Below are 25,325 nucleotides of genomic sequence, written 5' to 3' on the forward strand. Positions count from 1 at the left end.
CTATGAATGACCATATAAAAATGTTCCAAATCACTAACAGTAAGAGAAATGTAAACTGAAACGCTACTCAGGTTTCACCTTGCACTACAAAAATGAGCAAAGATGGCCAAAACAACCAAAAAAGATTCCCACCATTAACAGGAAGTGTTGGAAGGGCTATATAGGAACACTGGTACTGTTGATATAATTCTGAATTGGCTCTCTACCACGCTGGATAACAACTTGGAATTACGGGAGAAAAGTGACTAAACTGTCCATACTCTGTAACAGTGCTCCCACTACTAGGCGGATACCCTAAGGAATTCAAAGACGAAAAAAGGTCTAATATGTACCAAAACATTCATAACAGTACTCTTTGTGGTAGAGCAAAGAACCAGAAACCCAGGGAACGGCTGAACAAATTTTGGTATGTGAACACAATGAAGTATATTAATGTGTAATAAAATATGAATGAGGAAGAGAAACATGGGAAGACTTGAATGAATGGATGCAGAGATAAATAAGCAGAGTGAAAAGAGTATATATGACTACAACTACATAAATGGAAATCACAAGAAATTATAATGAATACTGTATAATTTTAATAACCAAGTTTGGTCACAGAGAAGAGTTAAGGAAAGGGGGACGATGATGGGCAAAAATACTGCCTTATACTATAGAACAAGGTCAATGTATCAGCTGGTTGTGGTAGAAATTTTTTTTTCCTGTTGCTTTTTTAAATTTTGGTTAAAAGACTTATCTTGCTGAAGGATGGAGGGGGAAGGGATATACTGGAAATATGTTTTTTAAAAAGGTATCAATTTTTAAAAATCACTATAAGGAAATTAAACTCCAAGTCATTTTCAAACGTAAAAACAGCTTCCTCTCTTAACAGAAGAGAGATGGGAGAATATTACAGTAGAATGTTGTTAAACAATAGTCAGATGCACTTACTGTCCTATTGGTTTAAGCTAGCTGCTTTTCTTTGTCACAAGAGAGAGTTCAATTGGAATGGGAGGCAGAGCATGAAATGATTGTGATGTAACAACAAAAGAAATCCAAAAAATTGATTTTATATTTTAGACTAAAATATATAATGTATATATATGGTCTGTTTAGTATAAAATAAAAAATAAACCGGTTTAAGTTTGACAAGGTGGCTTATGTTCACTTTATGAAACCAACATGAAGGTTCAAAACAAAAGAGTAACTTAAAGGACAGATTAATAATGAAGTTTTTTAAATAAAATCTGATATAAAAAACTGTTGCTTGCAAAGTTGCTTCTGTGGTTTTAACTATCATCAGTGTCAGTATATCTTATTAACAGCAAACACACAGTAGCATTATCAGTCTTAAATGAAAGTCAGTATACATATTAATGGTGACAAAGGCTTAAAATTCACATGACAGATTTTAAAAAACTGATTTCACAAAAACAAAATCAGAATGTTGTAATGAAGATGTACTTTCTTCTAATTCCCTTTTTAATTCTCTAGAGTGATGAGGAAATTGTGAACTAAAAAGAAAAATTATTTCAGACTAAAGAAAGAATATGAATGTGTACATGAGTAAAAAGGCCTTTTTTAAATACATTGAAGTTCCAGTAGTACCCACCTCACAAAGTTGTTTTGAGAATCCAATAAAATAATGTACATCAACTACGTAGTAAATTTTCTGGAGGTGCATTCTGATGTTTCAATGGGCCTGCAGATCTGTATCTTCTCCTCCTATGAGGCTTTTACATAGATTATCCCATAAATCTTCCTCAATGGACCCATTCAACATTCTAGGGGATTTCCTCTAGCCCTCTTGCCATTATGTAGGCACCAAAAGCCACATGTATGGCCCCTCTCCTTTTTTGGACATACAGCTGTGATTATCATCTAGAATACCAGTTCCCAAATGGGGTCACAAAAAGTCAGACACAACTGAAAACAAATGAACAACAAATTATTTATGCCCATCATAAAACTCCATATTGCCTTCTCAGTAACCACCAACTTTGATCTGAAAACACCAAACTCGGGGTAGCTAGGTGGCGCAGTGAGTAGATCACCGGCTCTGGAGTCAGGAGGACCTGGGTTCAAATTCAACCTCAGACACTTGACACACTAACTAGCTGTGTGACCTTGGGCAAGTCACTTAACCCCAACTGCCCTGCCAAACCAAAAAAAAAAACAAACCACCAAACTATTGGTATTAAAAAACCATGGGCCTTGGCTTCAGGGAGAAACTTAGGGTCACTGTTGTGATAATGGAGTCATTGATTCTTTACTCTCTCATTCAATCTGAATATAACCAATCAGTGGCCAAATCTTGTCAATTTTATCTCCAGAACATTTCTCATATACATCTGCAACCATTCACATCACACCTATCGTAGTTTAGGCCCTCGAAGGCAGCTAGGTGGCACACTGATTAGAGCCCTGTGGCTGGAATCAGGAAGACCTTAACTCAAATCCAGCCTCAGGCACTAGTTATGTTATCCAAAAATGAGATGGAGAAGCCACTTTAGTATCTTTCCCAAGAAAACCCCAAAATGGGGTGGGGGGGGGGGCCGGGCAGGGGGGAGAGGTGGAGCCAAGATGGCAGCTGGAAAGCAGGGACTTGCTAAAGTTCTACACCAGATCCCTCCAAACATCTATAAAAATGGCTCTGCACAAATTCTAGAGCTGCAAAACTCACGAAATAGCAAAGGGAAGCAGGGCTCCAGCCCAGGACAGCCTGGATGGTCGCTGGGAAGGGTCCATCGCACAGACCTGGGAGTGGAAAGGAGCAGAGCCCAGCGTGAGCCACGCTGGACCAACCAGACTGGGAGTTGGGCGGAACAGGCCCTAGCTCCCTGAATCAGTGAGCTGTGGCAGTTACCAGACTTCTCAACCCACAAATGCCAAAGACAACAGAGAAGGTCAGTGGGAAAAGCTGCTGGGACAGAGTAAAAGGAGTTCACAGAGGTGGTGCAGTTCTGAGGCTGCTTCCAGAGCTACAGCTGCAGTTGCTTCCGACCCCAGGTCCACCTGGTGGGAGAAATTAAGTGGCAGATTAGAGCGGGAGTGCAAAGCCTGCTTTGCCCTGCCTGGATCTGGGCTGCAATACTGGTTGGCAGTTCTTGGGGGAGAAGGAGCGCTGGTATGGCAGAGCTTGCTGTGTAGAAGTGGCTCTGAAAACAGCAGTGCAACCCTCAAGCTTGGAAAAAAGTACTCTCCACTCTACAAGCAGTCATATCCCAACAAAAAGCTCGAAAGTCAAGTAGTTGGCTGGGAACATGAACAGGCAGCCATAAAAGACTCAGATTCAGACTTTGGAATCTTTTTTTGGTGACAAAGAAGACCAAAACATACAGCCAGAAGAAGTCAACAAAGTCAAAGAGCCTACATCAAAAGCCTCCAAGAAAAATATGAATTGGTCTCAGGCCATGGAAGAACACAAAAAGCATTTGGAAAAGCAAGTAAGAGAAGCAGAGGAAAAATTGGGAAGAGAAATGAGAAAGATGTGAGGGGAGGAGGTAATCACAAGCAAATACTTTGGAAAGGGACAGGGTCAAGGGAGAAAACTGAATAAAAGGGGACTAGATAGGAGGAAGCAAAATATAGTTTGTCTTTCACAACATGAGTATTGTGGGAAGGTTTTACAAATGATACACGTGTGACCTATGTTGAATTGCTTGCCTTCTTAGGGAGGGTGGGTGGGGAGGGAAGAGGGGAGAGAATTTGGAACTCAAAGTTTTAAAAGCAGATGTTCAAAAAAAAAAAGCTGTTTTTGCATGCAACTGGAAAATAAGATATACAGGCAATGGAGCATAGAAATCTATCTTGCCCTACAAGAAAGTAAGGGAGAAGGGGATGGGGAGGAGTGGGGTGACAGAAGGGAGGGCTGACTGGGGAACGGAGCAATCAGAATATATGCCATCTTGGAGTAGGGGGGAGGGCAGAAATGGGGAGAAAATTTGTAATTCAAAATCTTGTGGAAATCAATGCTGAAAACTAAAAATATTAAATAAATAATAATAAAAAAAGAAAACCCCAAAATGGGGTTGCAAAGAGTCAGACATGACTAAAACAACCAAACAACAACAATTAACACACACAAAAAAATCAGTCTCACTATCTGATAGGTCAGATGCCACTTCTAATCCCAATCTTACTCAGCCTAATTATAGAACCATAGATTTAGAGCTGGAAGGGACTTAGAGGTCATCCAGTTAACCACCTCATTTTATAGATAACAGATGTCACATTTGGTTTTCTTTTTTCTTGAGGAGAACAATTAATCAACAAGCATTTATTAAGCTACTGTGTGTGCCAGTCACTATACCCAGTGGGGGACAGAGACAAAAATCAAATTTGCTTGCTCTACAGGAGCCTCTATTTTGTTGGGTAAAACAACATGTATAGATGTCAAGAGATGGAAAATATATGCAAAGTAGGCATAGGGATAGGGCTTGGACTTGTGATTTAATTGGTATAGAGAGAACCTGGTGAGGAGCTTCCTCTGTTAATGCAAGGCAAGACTAGAGAGGTGTCAAGGCTGCCTGGGGCCCTGAACTGGACATGGAGGAGTCAGATCAAAATAAAATTGGGAAATGTTAAACAAAATAGTACAGTCAATCACAGATAATGTTGATTTGTGGTTTTCTAAATCAGTGTATGGTCCACAGGGATCTGTTTCTGTTTGAGTTTGACCCTGATGGACTGGAGTATGGACACAAGGTTAAGTGACTTGTCCAGGGCAACACAGCCAGTGGATCTGAGAGGCAGGAATTGAGGACAGGCCTTCCTGGTTCTGAGAACGACTCTCTCTCCACTGTGCGAGATTGCCTCATATACAAAGTAAATATAAGGTAAATTCAAAGCTGTCAAATGAGGTCAAAGATACTTGGGGGATCAGGAAAGGTTTCATGTAAGAAACAACGCTTAATAGTTAAAACAGTGAGTTTCAGATTTGTGGTTTTAGTTATTAGCAGGTTGGCCATCGATAATTAAAAGGAATTTTTGTAGATTTGTGATGAACTGTGGAAAATCGCAGATGATGCACATGTGTAAAGAAAACTAAAAAAAAGATTTACTGAGTCATAAATGCATAAATATTGTAAATTATTAATCCATTTTTATCTTTTAGTACCATATGTATACATTCACAAATTATAAACAGTTAAACTTTGTTAAAAGTTTCATTGCAATAAATATGGGCTAAGTGCTCTCTTTGGAAATGCTTCCTCTTTCCTTGAGCTTTAGAGAAAGAAATCCACGAAGCAGTGGCTGCAACCCGCAGCTGCAAAGATACTACGCAGCGTGTAAGATTCTAATCTCTCACAGAAACTGCAACTCTTTTACTTGTTTTGTGTGGTAAATAAATAATTATTACAAATAAAGGTTTGGGGTGGGGCCTAGAGTTATTCAAAGTTTTTCACATTCATGGGGGTCTTGCATTGCTAACCCCTGTAAATGTTGAGTGACAACTGTAGTAATAGTAGCTAACATCTATATATTGCTTACTGTGTGCCAGGCACTGTGCTAAACGCTTTACAGTGGTTATCTCATTTGATCCTTACAACAACCCTATGCAAGATAGATGCTGTTTTTAACCCTATTTTACAGTTGAGGAAACTGAGGCAAACAGGTGCCTTGCCTAAGGTCACACAACTAGTAAGTGTCTGAGTCCAGATTTGAATTTGGGTCTTCCTGAGTCCAGGTACAGGGCTCTAACCACCGTGCAATACAGGATTTTTAAAATGTGACATCTGATTCAACTAAAGTGAAAAAAGACAAGAAACTCTTCGCTAAATGTCTAAAAAATGAGAAATAAATTACTTCATGAGTGCTACTATTACAGAAATAAGAGAGCATTTAACAAAATAAAGTCAGAACCTCTAAGACAGTCCAAGAAAACACTGGTTCAATGCAAAGACATGAGAACCTGGAATAGAATGTGGACCTCTAAGATCTTAGGCAAACACTTTACTTCACAGACCTGTTTGCTCATCTGTAAAATGAGGGTCTTAGACTTAATCTCTAAGATCCTTTCCACTTCTAAACATTGTCATCCTAAGAAGATTGTTAAAATAGTCACCCCTGTCCCCCCCCCAAAAAAGACAGTTCTATTTAACTAAGAAACAATTTTGGGGTACAAAAAGATATATTTTCATCTCTCAAGAATGGGCCTGGCCTAGAGGAAAGGATGAAATTAGGTGAGCTTTTAAGGTTCCTTCCACTCTTAAAAGTCCATGATGTCCATATTATACACAATGGAGGCCTATATAGCCTCCAATATTATTTAAAAAAAAAAAGAACTACCTTAATACTACGTAGAATGATTATAATTATTCCCAACTTTACACTAAAAGCAAACAAAGTCCTGAAGACTATAATCCTCAGGGACTAAAGAAAACAAGATAAGAAGTGATCTTTGGAATAAAAGAATAACACAAATAGTATACATCAGCTTCCTCTCATCTAAAAGCACTAAAAAGCAAGAAAAAAGTGAAGAGAAATAAATGTTCTTAGCACGGTAAATTTTTACATAAAAGTACACACATCTTCTGTCTGTGTTTGGCGTGGCTGTTAACCTTCTATTAACCTCCTTGAGGATGGAGACTGACTTTTGAATTCTGTATAGCAGCTAACACATATTATGTGATAAGGGTGATATTAATAATAAGCAATGTATAGCATAGCACATCAGCACCCTTCCTTTGCTTACTAAGTTAATTTTAAATCAAATTATCAAGGTAAAAGGGAATAAATCTACCCCACAGAGAGTACGGCAGTTTATCCTACTCTAAACTCATTTTAGCTCTATATTTGGGGATCGTTTAAAAGATGCTGCACAAGCAGGTTCTGTGAGCAATGAGAGCGCTCCTCACCTAGGGTTACAAGATGACAGACTCACCTCCATAGTAGAGTCCTGTAGCAGTGCACATACGCCATTGTCCCTGATACATTCCCGCTATGCTGGGACTGCACATCTGGACGCTGACATCTGCAATCTCTTGGGGTTCTAACGATCTCACCATCACCATGTTCACATGTCCAAACTGGTCTCCCCCAACATACTTAAGACAAACCCCTGGTGGCCAGGCCTCTGCTCCTGAGTTCAAACAAAAAAAAGAATGTTAAGACATTAGTGATTCCATGGTTGGTGTGGCTTGCAACATGCCTGCAACCTAAAATAACTGCTCAAACTTTCCAGAGTCTCCTTCACACACACAAGTTGTTTATTTCCAAGGACTATACCATTTCCACAACCAGCTAGAAAGAATAAGCATGATAGCAAATAACTTCAGATCAATAAAAGAGTTTACATCCTCGAGAGGACACCCAAGCAGAAGTAAAACGAGTGCTCGTGAATAAAGAAATCAACAGCCTAACGAGCCCAGGATAGGTCATCATCACTAACTACACCAAGAAACCACAGGTAAAAAGGGTCCAAATGTCATCCAATCACACTGTTAATCCTTTGGTGGTTTCATTTACGCTTCACTAAGAGTTACGATATGGTCTTCAACTTCTTAAGCTGCCCCTAAAACAAAACTGTCATTTTGCTCATCTTTGATTTTTCAATTTACTAACCATTCAGATTTGCTGAGAGCTGGGACAACCAAAGTCACACCCATATTTCCCATTGAAATAATTTTTATTAATTGTCTTCCTTTCCTGTGTCCTCTTAATAGAGAAATCCCAGGCAGAAAAGTGGCAGGAGAGACAAATGGTAATTCTACATTCTTGGAGTGGATACTTGGGGGGGGGGGGTTTATCCAGTGCTATTTGTCCTGGCAACCAATGTAGATGGCTCCTACTGCCAAGCTGTACTGAGAGATCCTGGAGGCTTTGGCCAACAATCCTCAAGGATATGGTACAAAGAACAACACACACACACACACACAAACACACACATACACACACACACACACACACACACACACACAGCTTTGGCAAACATCCTCTGAAGACACCGAAACACAGTGCTTTTAGAACACATCTTCACTTATTTAGAAAGCATCAATTTGGAAAAAAAAAAAATTCAGAGCCACCATGTGACTGACAGGAAGCTTCCCTGTGACCAATAGCCCTCTTCTCCATCCTCTTACGTGCATTACTCTGTTTTTTTCTTCTGTAGAAGCCATTTTATTTATGTTGAGTCTGAGGCTTATGCCTCTAAAGAAGCAATTAATTCCAATGACTGGGAGTTATCTGGCAGATCCTTTGGACCTAGGCATCCTACACAATAAAAAGTGGTGAGCTATAAGAGAAAAGAAGGTATAATGATAACAGCCAACAACAGCTAGATAATTTGGAGGTAAAGAGGCTAGAATGCAGGGGTAACTTCCAGAGAGCTGGTAATAAACAGTAAAATCCTAGAACTACAAGACTAAGGAAAATTAAGACTAAGAGATAATTCTACTTTGATTGGAGGGCCTGAGACAGATCTACTTTCTTATTTGGTGATCAAAGCTGCCTAGAAGAAGGGGGATCTAGCTTAGATTAGGAGGTTTAGAAGATTATGTACCTGATAGGAGAAAACTAACTTAGAAAAACCAAGAAGAGAAACTTTTACACGGTAAATAAGTAAATTCTGAGGGGTAAAGAGAAATCTAGAACAAGGAAACTGCCAAAATATCTAATCTGGAGATAAATGATTCTTTACACAATTATCTATCGATCTAGCTAGCTAGCCACATAACTATCTGTGGTTCATACTCTGAAATTCCTCAAACTGTAGTGATTTTTTTTGCGTGTCTCCTGAAGCTTCTTTGCTGAATAGAAAGCAAAATAATCAGTGACAGCGCGGCAGCAAATAAACTAAGCGCACACACACCACACGCTTTTATTCCTACTGTATTATACAGGACAGTTTGTGGCCTGCCAAGTACACATTCAGGAGGAGAAAAATAGCTGATGTAAAACCATTTCATGGAAAAGCAGCTACCTGTCAGACCCTGAACACGCGGCTGAGGAAGCCTAAGAATATGGAGAATCACGAAATGGGAGTCCTGTCTGGGTAATTTTAAATTACACCCTAATAGCAGCCCAGTTCACAAGAAAGCCCAAGGAACCTAGAAACTTACCCTAGCTAGCAAACAATTTCTGTGGACAAGGGCGGCAGCTGTTTTAGGGTACAAACTTATTTGTACGATAGACACCAAGGAAAATGACAAAAGATTATAAGCAGTATCATTTCAAAAGCTGTTAAAAATAGCTGAGGAAAAAAAATGAGCCTACAGAGATCCTGGTATAAAATTCAGTTAAGCTGGCTTGACCCAAGAATACATGAAGATGGGAAATTAAACCAAGCTGCCAACATGGTGGGAGAGTCCAAATACAGCATAGTTCCACCTTAGTATCTGTTGTAGGTGAATTAATTATAACAGAATTTATGACAAAACTGAGAATAGCAGCTAGACCTTAACAAGCATTTACAGGGGCAGCTAGGTGGCGCAGTGAGTAAAGCAGCAGCCCTGGAGTCAGGAGGACCTGAGTTCAAATCCAGCCTCAGACACTTGACACAGGAGCTAGCTGTGTGACCTTGGGCAAGTCACTTAACCCCAACTGCCCTCAAAACAACAAAAACAAAAAAAGACAAAAACAAGTACTTATGGAAAAAAGCCTGTGCTGGAGGCAGGAATTTTTGAAGCCAAGTGTTTCAATCAATTGTTAGCATAGATAGAAGAGATTCCAAAAGAATGAGAAAGATCACAAATCGTTCTTTTACACCTCCCCTACACATGCACACACATATCCCCTCTGCATGTGCATAACCTACGCCATATTGGTCATTTCTGCTTAACCATTTTATTTTACGACAAGAAAGGTTGCAAATGTATTTTCCAGTACAGAGATAGCCAAATGGGAATGAAATAAAAAAATAAAAGGCATCTTTTTTTTTTAATTTAAGTAAGCAAGAAAACATTAGCAATTATTGACCCACATACTAGCTTTCTTAGCATTATATTTCCTTCTCAGCTATATAAAATTTTTATGAAAAGGACCTGTGCGCACTGAATGCAAACTTCACAAAACCAAGAGAAGAGAGGAAGGAGGTCAGGTTTTTGTATATGATTTTTCACTACAGGCTACATCTTTATATTCTTGTGACTGAAAGGTATATAGAATATAAGATATCCTGCTGATTTTTTTTAATGCACTCAACTTTGTAGAATAAAATACAATCTTGAAAGCTTTCCTTGGACAAAACATCTCTCAGATAGACAGGAAAGTTATACAAAATTCCACAAAAGGCACAACTCTAGAAATTACACATTAAACAGGAAGAGAGGAAGATGTGTATGTCTGCTACAGGTATTCGCCAGTGTCACAGAAGATCCTCTGCACCAAAAAGTCTAAACAAAACTAAAAGCTAAACTAGCCATCATTCTCAACAGAAGGGAGATTTTCTATCAATGGCAAGAGTCTCCAAAGCTCCTATTTGTAGATGACAATGCAAACACCGTGACCCTCTTCAGTGCAATCCACAGTAATATATTGGGGGTGGAGGGGAAGGAGAAAGGAATGATTATTTATATAGTGCCATTATGTGCTGAATGCTTTCACAAATATTATCTCATTTGATTCTCACAACAACCCTTCAAGACTATCATCCCCATTTTTCAGTTGAGGAAACTGAGGAAAATAGTGGTGAAGTGATTTGCTCAGGATCACACAGCTAGGAAACTGTCTTGAGGCCAGATCTGAAATCAGGTCTTCCTGACTCGAGGCCCAGCAATCTTTCCACTGTGCCATGGAGTTGTCTCTATGAGTTTGGTCCAACCACAAATACTAGGGTAAAAACACAAAGCATACCAAAGACATTATGCCCAGACTATGATGTATCTGCTGAATTAATGCATCAATATGTATACCTTAGACCAGTATTGCAAATGAGTAATAAGCTAGACTCAGAACTGAATAAGAGTAAACAAATTGGGCTAAGCTGAATTCATTGAGACGCCACACAGTATTTTAAAGGATCCCCAAACTGTTCTTGGTTGCAAAAGCCCTTCTCTCTAACAACATTCTTCCAAGGACTCTATGCCTAGGAATCAATGACCAACAAAATCTCCTTAAGAATTAAAATTAGAAATAACCCAAACAATGAGTAAAAAACATAAGCAGATGAAAAGCAGGCTATAGTATGTGACATGACAATTTGGGTGCTAAAAGTGGAATAAAGGGCATTATTAACAATAAGTATGATAAAAAAGCAGAGGGGCTAAACAACCCAAAGTGGTACATTACTCCCCAACTCCAAAATATTAAAATCACATATCAAAGGGCTCCAGTGCATTGCAGTTTACAATTTTATGTGAAATCACAGCTCTTTCAAATTGCATGCATTCTTTTTTTAAATCAGTTTTTCTACAACAAGAACAATCAGGGTAACTCTACAAAGCTACTTTACAAATGGACACATTTCTAGAAAAATAAAATCACATTTGCACTAATTAGCTAAGAGATAAAACAACTTTTAGCACTTTCTGTCCAATTGCCAAAAAAAGAATTCTAGTTACAAGTAACCCTCCCCACTCAGAAAAAGGAAAAAAAAAGTCAAATACAAGGAGTCCAATTCTCAACATTCATTAAAAAATCTGGTGCACAAATACAGGCCCTGAAAGTCAGGCCAAAACCCAAGAGTTCAGATCCCTCATCCACTCCACAATTTGACATTTTAGCCACTGCTGACACTACTTTCCCAATTAATCTAACGACTGTCTAACTGCCTAGTCTTGACTTTATCTGGACTTTTATAAACTTAGTCATTTTCCTGCAAAACAGTATTAAACATCCTTAAAAGAAACTCCAAACAGCTTATGGATTAAAAATCAATCAACAAGAATCTACAAAGTACCTATTATGTGTCAGGCACTGTCCTAGGTGCTAAAACTACAAGCTCATATTAGGAGCACCAAAATTTTGAGCATAAGCCATTGGTTAAAATAAATAAGGTCTCAATTTAATTTTTTTTAAAAAAAAGTCTAATTTTGGGGAAAAGAAAAGTAAATTGCTTCTAAAAAGCTGCTCTCATAATAAAGAGATTAAACTTAGGGTCAAAGACAACTGAATTAGTTTTTGATTGGTTAACATAGTAAATCATCAGTGCTTATAAGGTTACTCAAAGGAGAAATGATGAGAAGGTTCTAAATTGTAGAACCACTGTGATACTGGAGACAGAAACCAGACAGGTGATTTCACTGTCATAGGGAGTCTCCCCATAAAGAAATGTCCTCTATAGATGTAAGAAAACACCTTCACTGCAACTCCTAGTCTTAAGAAAGTTGCCTGGGACACTGAGAAATTAAGTGACTTTGTCAGGGTCATAATTAGTACATGTCAGAGGCAGGACCTGAACCGAGATCATCCTGATTCAGAGACCAGCTCTCTATCCAGTGCCTTTCTAATATTACTAAATTCAAAACAAGTATGGGAATCAGCACCGATACAAAAAAAAATTAGAGAGAGAGAGAGAGAGAGAGAGCATATTTAGCGGGTAGAGGGGCTGGTCTCTGAGTTACCAACATCTGGGTTCAAAGCCTTCATTTGACACCTACTGGCTATGTGTCCCTGGGCAAGTCACAGCCTCCAAGAGCCCTAGGGAACTCCTAAATTGTTGTGAAACCATTACAGGTCAGCACTGGTAAATGGAGTTTCTTCAAAGGAAGCTGACAAAGAAATTAGAATGGGTAAAGAAAAAAAAGCAGGCTTTAGACAATAATCTCAAGAAAATTACATAAATCTGACTCTCCCCTCTCCCCACAAGTTACCATGTGCATCATAGTGATGTATTACTCTAAAACAAGCACCACCTATAAGGCAGAATTAATTCAAGTTTCTTATTCATCAATTGTACAATCCTTCAAATCAAGTATGACTATTTTCTAAAACACGTAAGAAATATTATATATGATGGTTAAGACAGGTGAGTTCACTCTACTAGTCTTCTGGTTTTGCTTTTTCTTACCATTTTCCTTAATAGAAAATATAAACAAAAACTAAAGGAGGTCCCACTTTCATAATCCCTTTCTGGCTTTGTTCTGAGAGTCCAGAGTTTTGCTTCATCTCACATCCGATCATCTTCCTAGAACTGCATTACTGTTTTCTCCATAGGTTCCAATTAAATCTCGCTCTTTTAAGGAGCTTCATCTCAACCAGTGCTTCTCTTAATAGACTACTTACTTTAGGCCACTTTACTAGGACCTCACTCATTCAAAGTACCTTCATTAGCTAATTGAACACGTACAAGATCAGAAGAAGTAAAATCCCAATTCAAATTTTTTTACAAGTCAGTAGAGATTTTCAGTAGCTAGATGGTACTGCTTACTTGGATATACTGTCAACAAATGGAGTACAATAAACTTCCATAAAGCTAGAATGCTTCTGCAAAGCAGTCCATTCAATATGATGAAATTTTGTTTTCCAACCAGATCTTTCCTTCTTTACTGGCTTTAGGCAAACTCCTAGAATTTGTACTCCCTCTTCCACAGAGGGAGTAAGGCCCCTTGCCTTAATATCACAGACAAGTACTCAGGCCCCAGTGAACAGTTTACAGAATTATCCTTGTGGTCCCAAATGACAAAAACTTTTAAAGGAAAAGTTGTTAACTATACTCCCAACCACCTAGTTTTGCTCAAAAAAGATACCTCTTCTATACACACTGGTAATACCCTGACGGTGAAGACTAACGAGAGTAGAACTAAAATGGGAAGCAGGAGCAGGTGAAGTCACTAGCACAGACAAGTCTGCTCTTTCTTTTCCATTTCCTATGTGGAAGTTCAAATAAGTTTATATGCTGCCAAGTCACAAGTGGTTGGATGGAAGGGAGTAGGAGAAGACCTCAGTTTCTTTTCCTAGTCATAGGCATTGATATTTTATGGAACTGATCTTTGTTCATCATGGCAGTACAAGAAGATGCTTTACCATGTTTAAGGAGAAGAAAAAACAAAGTTACACAATCATATAGCTCAAGTTAAAACATTTACCTCTTACTTTTATTAAATTTTAGTTTAAGGAGAAACCAAAAGTTGTGGGCAAGGGAAGCTCCCTGGCCACACATTTACCAGAGTTTTGTATCCGCCACGTTTTTGTAAATTGGGTGTCAGGAGGTATCGATTCCCCTTCTCCTATGGTAACATCCTCAACAAAGGACATAGAGGGCACGCTGATGTTTGGACTCTCAAAATCATAGTAGGCTCCAATAGCTGCTTGCAGGTTCCTGCAAATCAAGAGAGAATGCAACACACTTCAGTCCCAGTGGAGTAAAGCCTCCCATTAAATCTACCCTTTAGTAAGCCGCAGCAGTTCACTACCAAACCCAAGGGAAAAGACTTCTTCCTCAGAGTTCATGACAAATGCTCATATTCCTAGAATAAATACGTCTTCAGTTCTTATGACTGTCACCAAATACCAAGAGAAACAAGCAGAAGCATATTTCGTGAAGTACTCACACTCACGGAGGCCCCAGGACAGGTGAAGTATGGGGTCAGGAGAGAGACAGAATGAGAATCAGAAGCTGTCATGTACTTATTACTTTGGGATATGAAAAGAATAACTTTAAAATTTAAACAACACCTTGAAAACCCAATCGTGTTACTACAAAGCACACAATAAAGGATCCACAATTACATTAACACGAAAGGTAAAAAAATTCTACAGACTGCCAAAAGAAAAGTGCTCTGATTTAAGTCATACGCATTACTATTTTTAAAAAATCACAGAAATGCTGGTAATTACATTAGTTGCTTCATTTCTCATACTACTACAACTAGTGGAATCAGGTCCCTTCGGCAAGCGGCAACATCAACTGTATCTTCCTCAGCATAGCAATTAAGTAAGCATTAGCACGTACTCAAATTCGTAAACAGAGCACACAGCCAATGGCAGCAAGAGTCGCTAACTTACTTAACAGGCACAGCATTAACAATAAATTAATTCATACCAGGATGTTCACCTGCTGCTGCAAATGTTTACAGTGACAGAGCTTTATCTTCCCTACAATGGCCAGCTTGGCCAAACTTTTTGAAATCAATGTCTCTAACATTAGCTAATTTTGACTAGTATTACAACACTGATCACATAAATGTTAAACAATTTACATAAAGCAGAACAGGACCAAGTTTCAATACAGATCCTATTTGCTATACCAGATAACAGTATAGCTTAGGCACTAGTCTTCATAACAATTTCCTCTTTGATTGACAGTGACATGTGTTTAATCCAAAGCAGTATGTAATCTACCCCCTACCTCCCACAAACTGGCATATGAGAATACCTGGAGATAGTCATCAGATCTTGAAGCATAGGTTTTAGAGCCAGTGAAACAGAGTAGGAGCGACTAACGTCTTTCCCACCTTGTCTATGCCCAAACTTTTCTCCTCAAGCTACTTATACCTTACCTTTTACTTTTCCACACCTCTTCAAAAAATTTCACCTCATAATTCATGAAAAAATTGAGGCCAATCCTCTCCTCCCCACTTCTAAACTTCAAAACATCTTAACATCATCCCTCCCAACCTCTCACTCCCTTTGTTATAATCTCAGAGGGTGAATAAAAAGCCCTTCTTCTTGCCTCTTTTATTCATACCTTTGATCGATCCCACATCCCCCTTTTTATCTCTCCTGGAAGCTTGCCCCTTTTCTCTGCTCTAGCTCTAATTTTCCATCTCAGCTTATCCCCTGTACCCTTAATCTGCTGTCTACAAACATACCCAGATTTCTCTTATCTTGAAAAAGCCTTCACCTGACCCTACCATCCCTTCTCAAGCTATCCTAGTTCTCACCTCCTTTTCATAGTCAAATTCTTTAAAAAAAAACAAAAAACCTGTTTAAACACAAAACTCAAGTGCCATTTTTTACATGAGGCCCTTCCCTCTGATTTGCCGCTTCTTCCCACAACCTTCCACAATCACCCATGTCTTCATTCCTTTATAAGCCCACAGGACGGTACCTTCATCCTCCCCCAATCCAGGGATCTTTAATATGGTGTCTTCCCCCATTAAAATATAGGCTTCTTGAGGGCAGGAACTGTCTCTCTGCTTTTATTCCCCCTCCCCTCCCCTCCAGTAGAACGTTAGATCCTTAGGGACAGAGGCTGATTTTTATCTTTATATTCCCAAGTCATAGTACAGTGACTTATATATACATGGTAGGTACTTAATAAATACCTGATTGGTACACTCATTTCCACTATCTCCCAAACCTCTCCCCAAGTATTTAACACAGTTGACCTCCTCTCCTCCTGGATACTCTCTTCTCCCTGAGTTTTCATGACAATGACTGGTTATGGTTCTCTTCCTAACTGCCTAATATTCTCAGTCTCCTCTGCAGGGTTATCACCCCACCTATGTGCAGACATACTCCTAGTCCTCTTCCTTATCTCTCTCTAGGCTTTTTCTTGGTGATTCTATCAGTTCCCAAGTACTCGACCATCATCTCTACATAAATGACCCCCAATTCTACATATTCAGCTCTCATTTCTCTCTTGAGCTCCAGTTCCAGATCTCTCTTTGCCTGCTAACATCTCAATCTGGAGTTATCCCACAGCTATCTAATGTTGAACATGTGAAAACCAAACACACCTTTCTAAACCCAGCCTGTCCCCTAACTTCAGTCATCCTTACTTCTTTACTTTTCTTCTCCATCTCCCCCCATAGCCAGTCAGTTAACGAATCTCAATCAGTTCTATCTCACTGTATTTCTCCTATCTTGTCCTCTCCTCTCATTCCATTACTCAAAAAACTTCAGTGGGTCCTTATCGCCTCTAGAATACATTACACATACCTTTACTTGGCATTAAAGTCCTTCATAATTTGGCTCCAACCCACAGTCTGGTAACACATTACGCCTCCCTCATATTGGCACTCCAGACAAACTGGCCTATTTATTGTTCTCTATTACACAATATTTCACCGATCCAGCTCTGGATATTTCATAAAATCCTCTCCCCCTAGTCTGTCTTCGAATCCCTACATCCTTTCAAGGTTCAGCTCAAGTGCCACTTATTTCAAGAGGCCTTTCTTGATCCCCTTAGTTGTTAATAAAAGCAGCACATCTCCATGACACAATATTTATTTTGTAAATATCCTTCACTTACTTATCTGTGAACATGTTACATTGTCCTGCTCCCCTTCCCACCCTCCCCCAGTGGGATCTATGTTCTTCGGGAACAGTCTGTTTCACTTTGTGTTTGTATCCCAGTGTTTAATGCACAGAGTACACACTTAGTAAGTCTTGTTGATTTTTCAGTTTGCAATCATTTCTTTCAAAAGTTTTTTTTGTTCATTTTATTTTAAAGGAAGCAGTATTTCCTATTGTCAATGCAATTGTTTCTTATTTCAATTCCTCGACAAGGAGTCTGAAGAACTGCTGTTTCCTTTCGGTTCCCTGGCTGTAAAATAGACTTTAAAGTAAAGAAGCTATTTATGCCCCCAGGCCTGCTGCCAATTGCCTTCTCTGTCTTGTGTCACATTTCACCACCTGGTCCCGACATGAGGATGAGACCCAGAGCACTGCAGAAGGTTAAACACCCTCCGGATACAAGTTCAAAAACACATTCTTGCTACTCCACACAAAGAGGTTTGTCTCCCACAATGTGTTCTCAAACACCCAAAGCAAAAGAAAATGCTTACTCTCATAGCTTACAATGCAGGTTGCTGAGCCAAGCAAGGATCCAACCATTTTTTTTTTAAGATCAAACTGAAAATGAAAGTAGCAAAGCAGAAGCCTGGCAGAAGGTAGCAAGAATGACATAGCAAATTCGTTCAAGTTTAGAGTTGAGAAAGAATTTTTAGCCCAAATTTAAAATTCCCTAGCAAGGTAAAAAACTCTTCAGCGATCAAATAATTTATTTTACAATCTCAATGGGCGAAGCAATGGTAGGAACAGACTCACCCAGGTTTCAATTCACAGACACCAACAGACAGACCTGTCCCTGTGCATGTTCCTTCACACCTCGAATTAGTAAAAAGGAAGGAATACTGGATTTAGAGTCAGAAGACCTGAGTTTGAATACTACCTCTACCACTTATCTGTATGGCCATTGGCAAATCACTTAACATCTCTTGGCCTCAGTTTCTTCACCTGTAAAACAGGGGAGTGCTGGACTAGAAGGCTTATGAGGTCCCTTCTAGTTATGAACCTATGATGCTGTTATACATGGCCAACAAAAAATTCAGCATCAAATAACGTCAGCTGACATGGTTAAGACTTCCCTTTACCCTACCACAGGCCTTGCAATAAATAAGCCAGAACTCTGGACAGAAGGAAGGTCTAAACATCTAGCAGATTTCAGTACTTTCTTTTAAATATTGCTTTTTAGGTTTCTGCTTTGTTTTAGGAATGCGGAATCAGGTTTGAGACATCTATCTATTCTTCTAAAGAAGAACAAAAAACAGGGCTCAATTTCCCGAGTTTGGGGAAATACACATAATCACCAAGCTCCCTCTCATATGGGTGGCTTCCCCTAGCCTAGGGTTTTGGGGAGAGGGGCAGAAGTCAGCCCTGTGATCTCCTTGGTATGAGGAGTTTCCCTAGTTGCCCTCTACTAATGCACTGCCCAGGGTCACATAACCAGGATGCTTGAGAGGCTCAGATGAACCCAGGTCTTCCTGACTCTCGAGTCAGTTCTTTTGTACTACAACACACAGCCTTCGCTGACAAGTTGCACAATGTATATTTCCACCTTTATTAATAACTTGATTTTTACTGTGGATTATATTGATCATATGTTCCCTGATATAATGTTGTACTTTGGCAGCCCATCTATCCAAAAGGCACAAAATTTACAACTCTTATTCCAAATATTTCAATTATATTAATCTCTAAAAGCTGAAGTAATATGGAATACTGAAGAGTAAATCCTATGAACAGATTGCTTGTCAACCAGGTATGATGTCTTTCTGTTGGATGAATGAGAATGAACACAGTATGCAAACTGTTGCAAATATAGAATGCATTTTTACAATATAAAATGGCACAAAATCTACATATTATACATCTACATACATATACATGCAAGGAAACCTTCTAAAGAGATTGGGTTAGAAAAGGGTGGAACAGATCAAGGACAAAGGCATCGTGAGACGGTAAGTTGGGCAAGAACTATTACCGGGACCCCAATTCTGAATGACAAAACCAATTATCTTCTATTCTTTGAACAAGCAGATTTTTTTTTTTAAGGCATGTCGCATCTATTCACACAATTTTGAGTGGTAGATAATGAAACAATCCTTCTGCATTACTGGGAAAACCCAGATAATCCATGCTGCACTGTATTTTGCTATCGTCACTTAAAGTATCAAGACCTTACTGTTAATGCAACACCAAAAAAGATGGTCCAACTTCACCAAACTTTAACTAAAGTAGCAGTTAAATGGAGGGCCAGGAGGAAAAAGCCCCTGCCCACTCTTCCAATCTGCTTCAGTCTGGGATGGAACTGACAATTTACTTGGACTAGAAAAAGGACTGCAGGTGAGACACTGGGCCCAGGGTTGAGAAAGAATGGGATGCCTGTGAAGGTCCTAAATGGGGCTACTATCCAATGTGCAAAACCAAGAACAAAAAAGGGCGGTTGTGATAAGTTTGATTAAATGTCTAGCGTGCACACCACAATCCTCATGCTTCTTTACAGCCAAAATGGGATTCAAGAACTGTTAATCATATCACATTTCCTCTTCCCGGCTTTCTACTGATCCTTTAATTTTATCAATTTCCAGAGCTTCCTGTTCCCCACAGCTGTCTTTCATAGCAAAAGGTCAAAAGAACATTTTTTGAGGCTACAGCTACTATTCAAGAACACCCTGTTAGAAATTATTGGTTCCTCATTAGCAACTTTTAGCTAATACAAAAGATCAAACCTATCTGAAAAGGAGAAAAACTCAATTACAACACCGGCCCAAAACTCTTGGTAATAAACTGAAGTTTTTAATGAGTCAGATGTCAATTGCATTAAACAACAAGGATTAGACTTGGAACATAGGATGGGGAAACGAGTTGAGACGTGTTCTGTAGGTCAGTTTGTACCAGTTTTATTCCTTTATCCTAATGGCATTTCCCATCTCCATCTCTCAGAAATCAATTTTGAAAAGAAACAGAACATTTAATCTAAGTCTAACACCTCCAGTTATGACAACTGAACTCTAAGCTTTAAAAGATTTCAAACATCCCGTATACAATACCGTCAGCCGCATATTTATCGAGCTCCTACTACTGTCTGCAAACGCTTCATTCTTCCGACGCCTAGGATCCAAGATGAGGAAAGGACCTTAGAAGTTCTTATCCAGCCCCTTCATTGTACAGATGCATCTGTACCTGAGCATCACAAAAGCAAAGTGATTTCCTTGAAGTCACAGAACCAAGTAAACGCCAGAATCAGGAATGGACGCCTGGCGTTCCAACTCCAAGTCAAGTGCTCTTTCCACCCTGTAAGTAAGGAGGACTGTGGCATCCTTTTAGGGTTCAGTTTCTCAGGATCCATGGCCATGACAATGTCTAGTTTCCAGGTGTTAGACAGTAACTCCCAGCCTAGCCCCAAGGATCCCAGACAGTAATTCCTAGAATCATAGTGATAGACAGTCCTACTGAGACTGCGCAGTGAAATACAGGGACGACATAAGTAAAATTTAATACACTTGTGCTGAGTGATGATATTGCTAAAGTTAACCTGTGAGTTTAATATTGGCAAGATGCCTTCTTTGTCTGTTGCCTTATAAAGCAAGTGGGCACTGGTCAGTGAGTGGGGAAACCACAGGTAATGCCTAGAGGAATGCATGTACCTGCCTCAATCAGCCCCCATTGAGGCTTGAGGGTATTTAGGGGAATGCACAAGCTGTGCCTGTCTTGATTGACTGCATCAAGATGTAGGGGTAGCTGCCGCCCACCCCTGTGAGAAGGGGGATCAGAGAATGCTGTAGGAGCTGGTGCTCCCATTATCAGCAACCCTTCTGAGAAGACTAGACCAGATTAAGTAAGGTTATTAACCCCTCCAAGGCTGTCTTCCTGCCCTTCCTGTCTAAACAGATCAAAAGTGAACCTGTGAAGAGGCTAGAGTTCAGCAACTCCAGTGCCTCCTGTGTGTTAGTTGTGAAACACACCTGTAACAGGCCATCATCTTCTTTGGTGGAAACCACAGCCCCACAGCAGCCTTCTCTTATCACTACGGGCTGGTAGTGCTGGTTCTCTCTGTGCTTGGACAGACCTATTCTCATCTCCACTGTCAAACTCCATTTAATCAGTGAACCTCCTATCATACGACTGGGCAACAGAACTCTCTCCTCACATTAACTCTTTTCAGTCTGACTTCGGGTTTTTCCACTTAACCAAAGCTCTGCTTTTGCCTGACTTTGTTGCTGCTTTCCACCACTTTCCCAGTTTCTACTCTTGCCTTGCCTACTTGTCTACTTCCAGCCCACTGATAACGACCAAAAATTTCCTATATGTCAAATCCATCTATTTTTCAAATCCTATTTTTTTAACCACCCAGAGGTGATATGAGCCAAGATTTTTTTTAATTATTTGAATCAATATTTCCTAGCAACAAAAATGGAGAATCATAGTCCTAACAAGAACCAGCAATCCACAAGGGGAGAAAAAAGATGAGAGACATAAAAAAGGGAAATCATTTAATTCTGGCAGCTCTTGTGCTGGGTTTTGCTTTTGTTTTATATTTTTAAAGAAATAATATGTCTGCTCATTAATTTTAAAGACAAAGGAACATAAGATTCTATTCCATAAATGTAACAAGTACAAAAAAATCTATTTCCCTTCCATATTATGATCAGTTATTCAATTCCACAACAATTAGTAAGTGCACGGTACACAACGGACAATTTTAAAAGGGAAAGTCTGACAAAGATAGACAGATATACATACACAAACCCTAAAAAACTCAACAAAAACAGACTGAGAAATACAAATTCTCCATCTTCAGACTTACATCTTCATGTGATCTTCTAGGAAACTGCCTTTTAAAAAAAATCAATGGGGTTAAAATCTTTGCAATTGTAGGAAAACATGCATAAGTCATCTACTTGTACTTGCCCTAAGGACAAAATGAGATTAAAGCTAGTGAACTAGGTGGTGCGGTAGACAGAGTGCTAGATCTGGAATCAAAAGACCCCAGTTCAAATCCAGCTTCAAAAACAGATGTTGAAAAACAAAAAAAAAAGTTTTTGCATGCAACTAGAAAAGAAGATACACAGGCAATGGGGCATAGAAAGGAGATCTAGGTGACTGGGGAGGGCTATATAAAAGGGATACAAGAAGACCATTTCCTAAGGATAGGAAAGAAAATAAAATATGTAAACAAATATAATACAAGATAAAGTAAGAGGTCAATGAGATTTAACGGGTTATGAGAGTTCACAAAATGGAGAACTCAATTCTGGCTAGGGGTTACCACTGAAACCTACATGGATGAGGCAGCATTAAAGCTGAGACTTGAAAGACTGACAATTTCAGGTGGTAGAGATATAAAGCAAAGGAATTTCAGACACAAGGAGCAATTCTATAAAAATTTATTATAAATAAAAATTTACTAATTCAATAAATTAATAAAGCACCTAGTATGTGCCAGGCACTGGTGTTAAGTGCTGGAAACAAAATCACAGAGGTGGAAAAGTAAAATAAATATTAATGAACAATACGTGATTTGGCTGCAGCATAGAGCATCTGAGGGCATAAAACAAGATAAAGCTAGAAAGGTAGGGCAGACAATCTCATACTATATACTATAAAGCAGTAATCATGAAATCTCTCTGGTATTAGTAGTAGACTGGTAGAACAGACTAGAAAACCAAGACCTAGAAGCAAACAGGGAAAGGAATCTGTTCAATAAGAACTATTCAGAAAACTACAGGAGAACGACACTGAAAGACTTCAAACTCTTAACAACACACTGACCAATATTAAATCCAGAAAAATGACAATGAAACATGTGGCCTGCCTCTCGGCAGAAAAAGAGGCACACGTTATCAGTAAAATCCAAAGAAAACCAAAAATCGGTTTGCTTCAACTCTACTTTGTTCAAAGGCAAGGGGGTATAAGGGCAGAGTTACTAGCAAGTGACAGCAATATAAAAAATAAAATGAAAATATTTAGACCAGCATTTATACTATATGCCACAATAAGTTCCAAAAGGATGTGATCTATATATATAAAGGCATATCATTTAGGGGTTAAAAAAACAGGGAAGAACATACAGCTACAAGTGGGGGAAATTTAAAATTATATGAGACAGCAGAAATTCCAAATAAGAAAACAGACTATCCTGATTACAGAAAATTCAAAAGGGTTTTTGCACAAACAAATCCAATGCTATTAAAAGAAGCAAACTAGCAATTGTGGGGAAATCTTTGCATTGAATACCTGAAAGTCTATTTATAAGACCTAAAACTATCCCACCAAAATTAAATAGTCAAAGGTTATAAGCAGTTTTCAAAATTAGAAATGCTATCAACAACCACATGAAAGTATTCCATATCACTAACGATGAAAAAAAATAAATCAAAACAATTCTACGTATTACTTCACATTTGCCAAGTTGGCAAAAGAGAATAAAAGACAAAAATATTCAATATTGGAGGCTGTGGAAGACAGGTACATATTTTTAAAACTGGGTCTCCCTATCTCATCAAGGCTAGAAGTAAAGGGACAAGTAATCGGCACAAGCCCAAGGCTGACTGGCATGAGTACTTCTGACTGGCTCCATTTCTTATTGGGATAGGTTCGACCCTCCTTAGGCAAAGTGGTAGCCTCCTAAATTCTGGGAGTCAACATACTGATGCTGGGACTAATACACACGTCCAACCAATTTAGTCCTGAGCTCAAGCAATCCACTTGCCTCAGCCTTTACAGAGGATTATAGGTATATGCTACCATACCCAGAGGTAGGTATGCACCACTGGTGAAACTGAATTAGTTCAACTTCTGGAAATCAATTTGGAATTATACAAGAAAAGTGACTTAAGTTGTTCATTCCAAGGAAGATAATTAAAAAATAAAAATATGTACATAGGAACACTTTGGTTGTAGCCCAAAAACTGGAGAGGGTTGAATTGTGGTATATGAATGCAAACAAATGTTATTCTATCATAAGGAATGATGAATATAAGGAATTCCAAGAAACCTGGTCAGACTGGTTAGAAACCATATAAACTGATTCAGAATAAAAAAAAAAGAGAACCAGAAGACATACATAACTACAATAATATGTAAGATAATAATGAAAGGGGAGAAAATACTCCCAGCAAACGTGGTTTTGGTTCCAGAAGAATGACAAACGAACACATCACCCACTTGCCTCTAAGCAAAGAGATATTAACCTACAGAATAAGAATGTTACACAACTGCTGTATCAGGCAATGTTGCTTAACTTTTCTCTGTTATAAGAGAAGGAAATTAACAGAAAATGAATATGGCATAAAAAGAGACAGAGAGAAAGGGAAAGCTAAAGTCAGGCTAAACAGGGTTTCAAATACTAAGCTATGATACATGGACTTTGAGAGGAAGTTTATAGAAAAAACTGTATAAAAATGACGAGGTCTGGGCAAATCACCCCCTCTCTGAGCCTCAGTCTCCTCTTCTGTAAAATTAAGATAAGTAATTCTAGGAGAAGCAGGTGGAAAATAGAGACATGTGAGACAAGACGAGTTCTGCTCTGGCAAGGTATCCAAGCGATTATTTTCAGTAAGCAGTTGGAAATAAAATCCGGAGCTTACAGACACTTTAGGGTTAGGGAAATAAACATGGGAGTTGTCTGTATATAATTTGATAGCTAAAGCCACTGGAGAAGAATGAAAGGCAGAGTGCCTTCAGAACAGTTTGCATTAAAGCAGGTGGAAGAAAGAAAAACAAAATTATCAGAAGGGAACCAAGTAACAGGTAACCCCCCCCCCCCAAAAAAAAAATGAAGTAAGGGATTGTAAACAACGGTTGCAGAGAGGTCAAAGAGGATGAAGAGTAACAAAAATAATCGGATTTGGCCATAGGTTCCCAAAGTGGGCGATACTGCAGGGGGAAGGAGGAGGACGCTGGAACAATCCGGGGGTGTTATTTGTTAGAAATGACGCAAATTAAAAAAAAATTAAAGGGTTAAAAAAGTAGATTTCCAGTGGGGCGCTGAGTAATTTTTTTAAAGGGGGCAATAGGCCAAATAAGTTTGGGAACCTCTGGGCTAGATGGTGAAGAGGAAAGTATGGAACCCAGAATCCAGAATTCACATTAGACCTCCAACACACTAGCTATGTGACCGTTTGTAAAATGGAGGTCGTGACAGCACCCACCTCTCAGGGTTGTTCTGAAGATAAAATCAGATAATATTTGTAAAGTACTTTGCAAACTTGATGCTAGTTATTATTAGTGAG

At 39.0% G+C, this 25,325-nt stretch overlaps 1 protein-coding gene across 5 annotated transcripts in view; it reads right to left on the reverse strand.

The window, feature by feature from the left end:
- ILRUN (inflammation and lipid regulator with UBA-like and NBR1-like domains) overlaps positions 1-25,325 on the reverse strand; it is a 109,900-nt gene that overhangs the window by 48,070 nt on the left and 36,505 nt on the right. For 4 of the 5 annotated variants that reach the window (XM_036768761.1, XM_036768757.1, XM_036768758.1 and 1 more), the window contains exons 2-3: positions 14,028-14,182; positions 6,869-7,066 (exon numbers count right to left, since the gene is read on the reverse strand). In XM_036768761.1, coding sequence (XP_036624656.1) covers positions 6,869-7,066; positions 14,028-14,182 — 353 coding nt within the window. The remainder of the gene's footprint in view (positions 1-6,868; positions 7,067-14,027; positions 14,183-25,325) is intronic. The other variant, XM_036768759.1, reaches the window with a different exon arrangement.

Source organism: Trichosurus vulpecula, chromosome 7, assembly GCF_011100635.1.
Source record: "Trichosurus vulpecula isolate mTriVul1 chromosome 7, mTriVul1.pri, whole genome shotgun sequence".
Classification (NCBI taxonomy): domain Eukaryota; kingdom Metazoa; phylum Chordata; class Mammalia; order Diprotodontia; family Phalangeridae; genus Trichosurus; species Trichosurus vulpecula.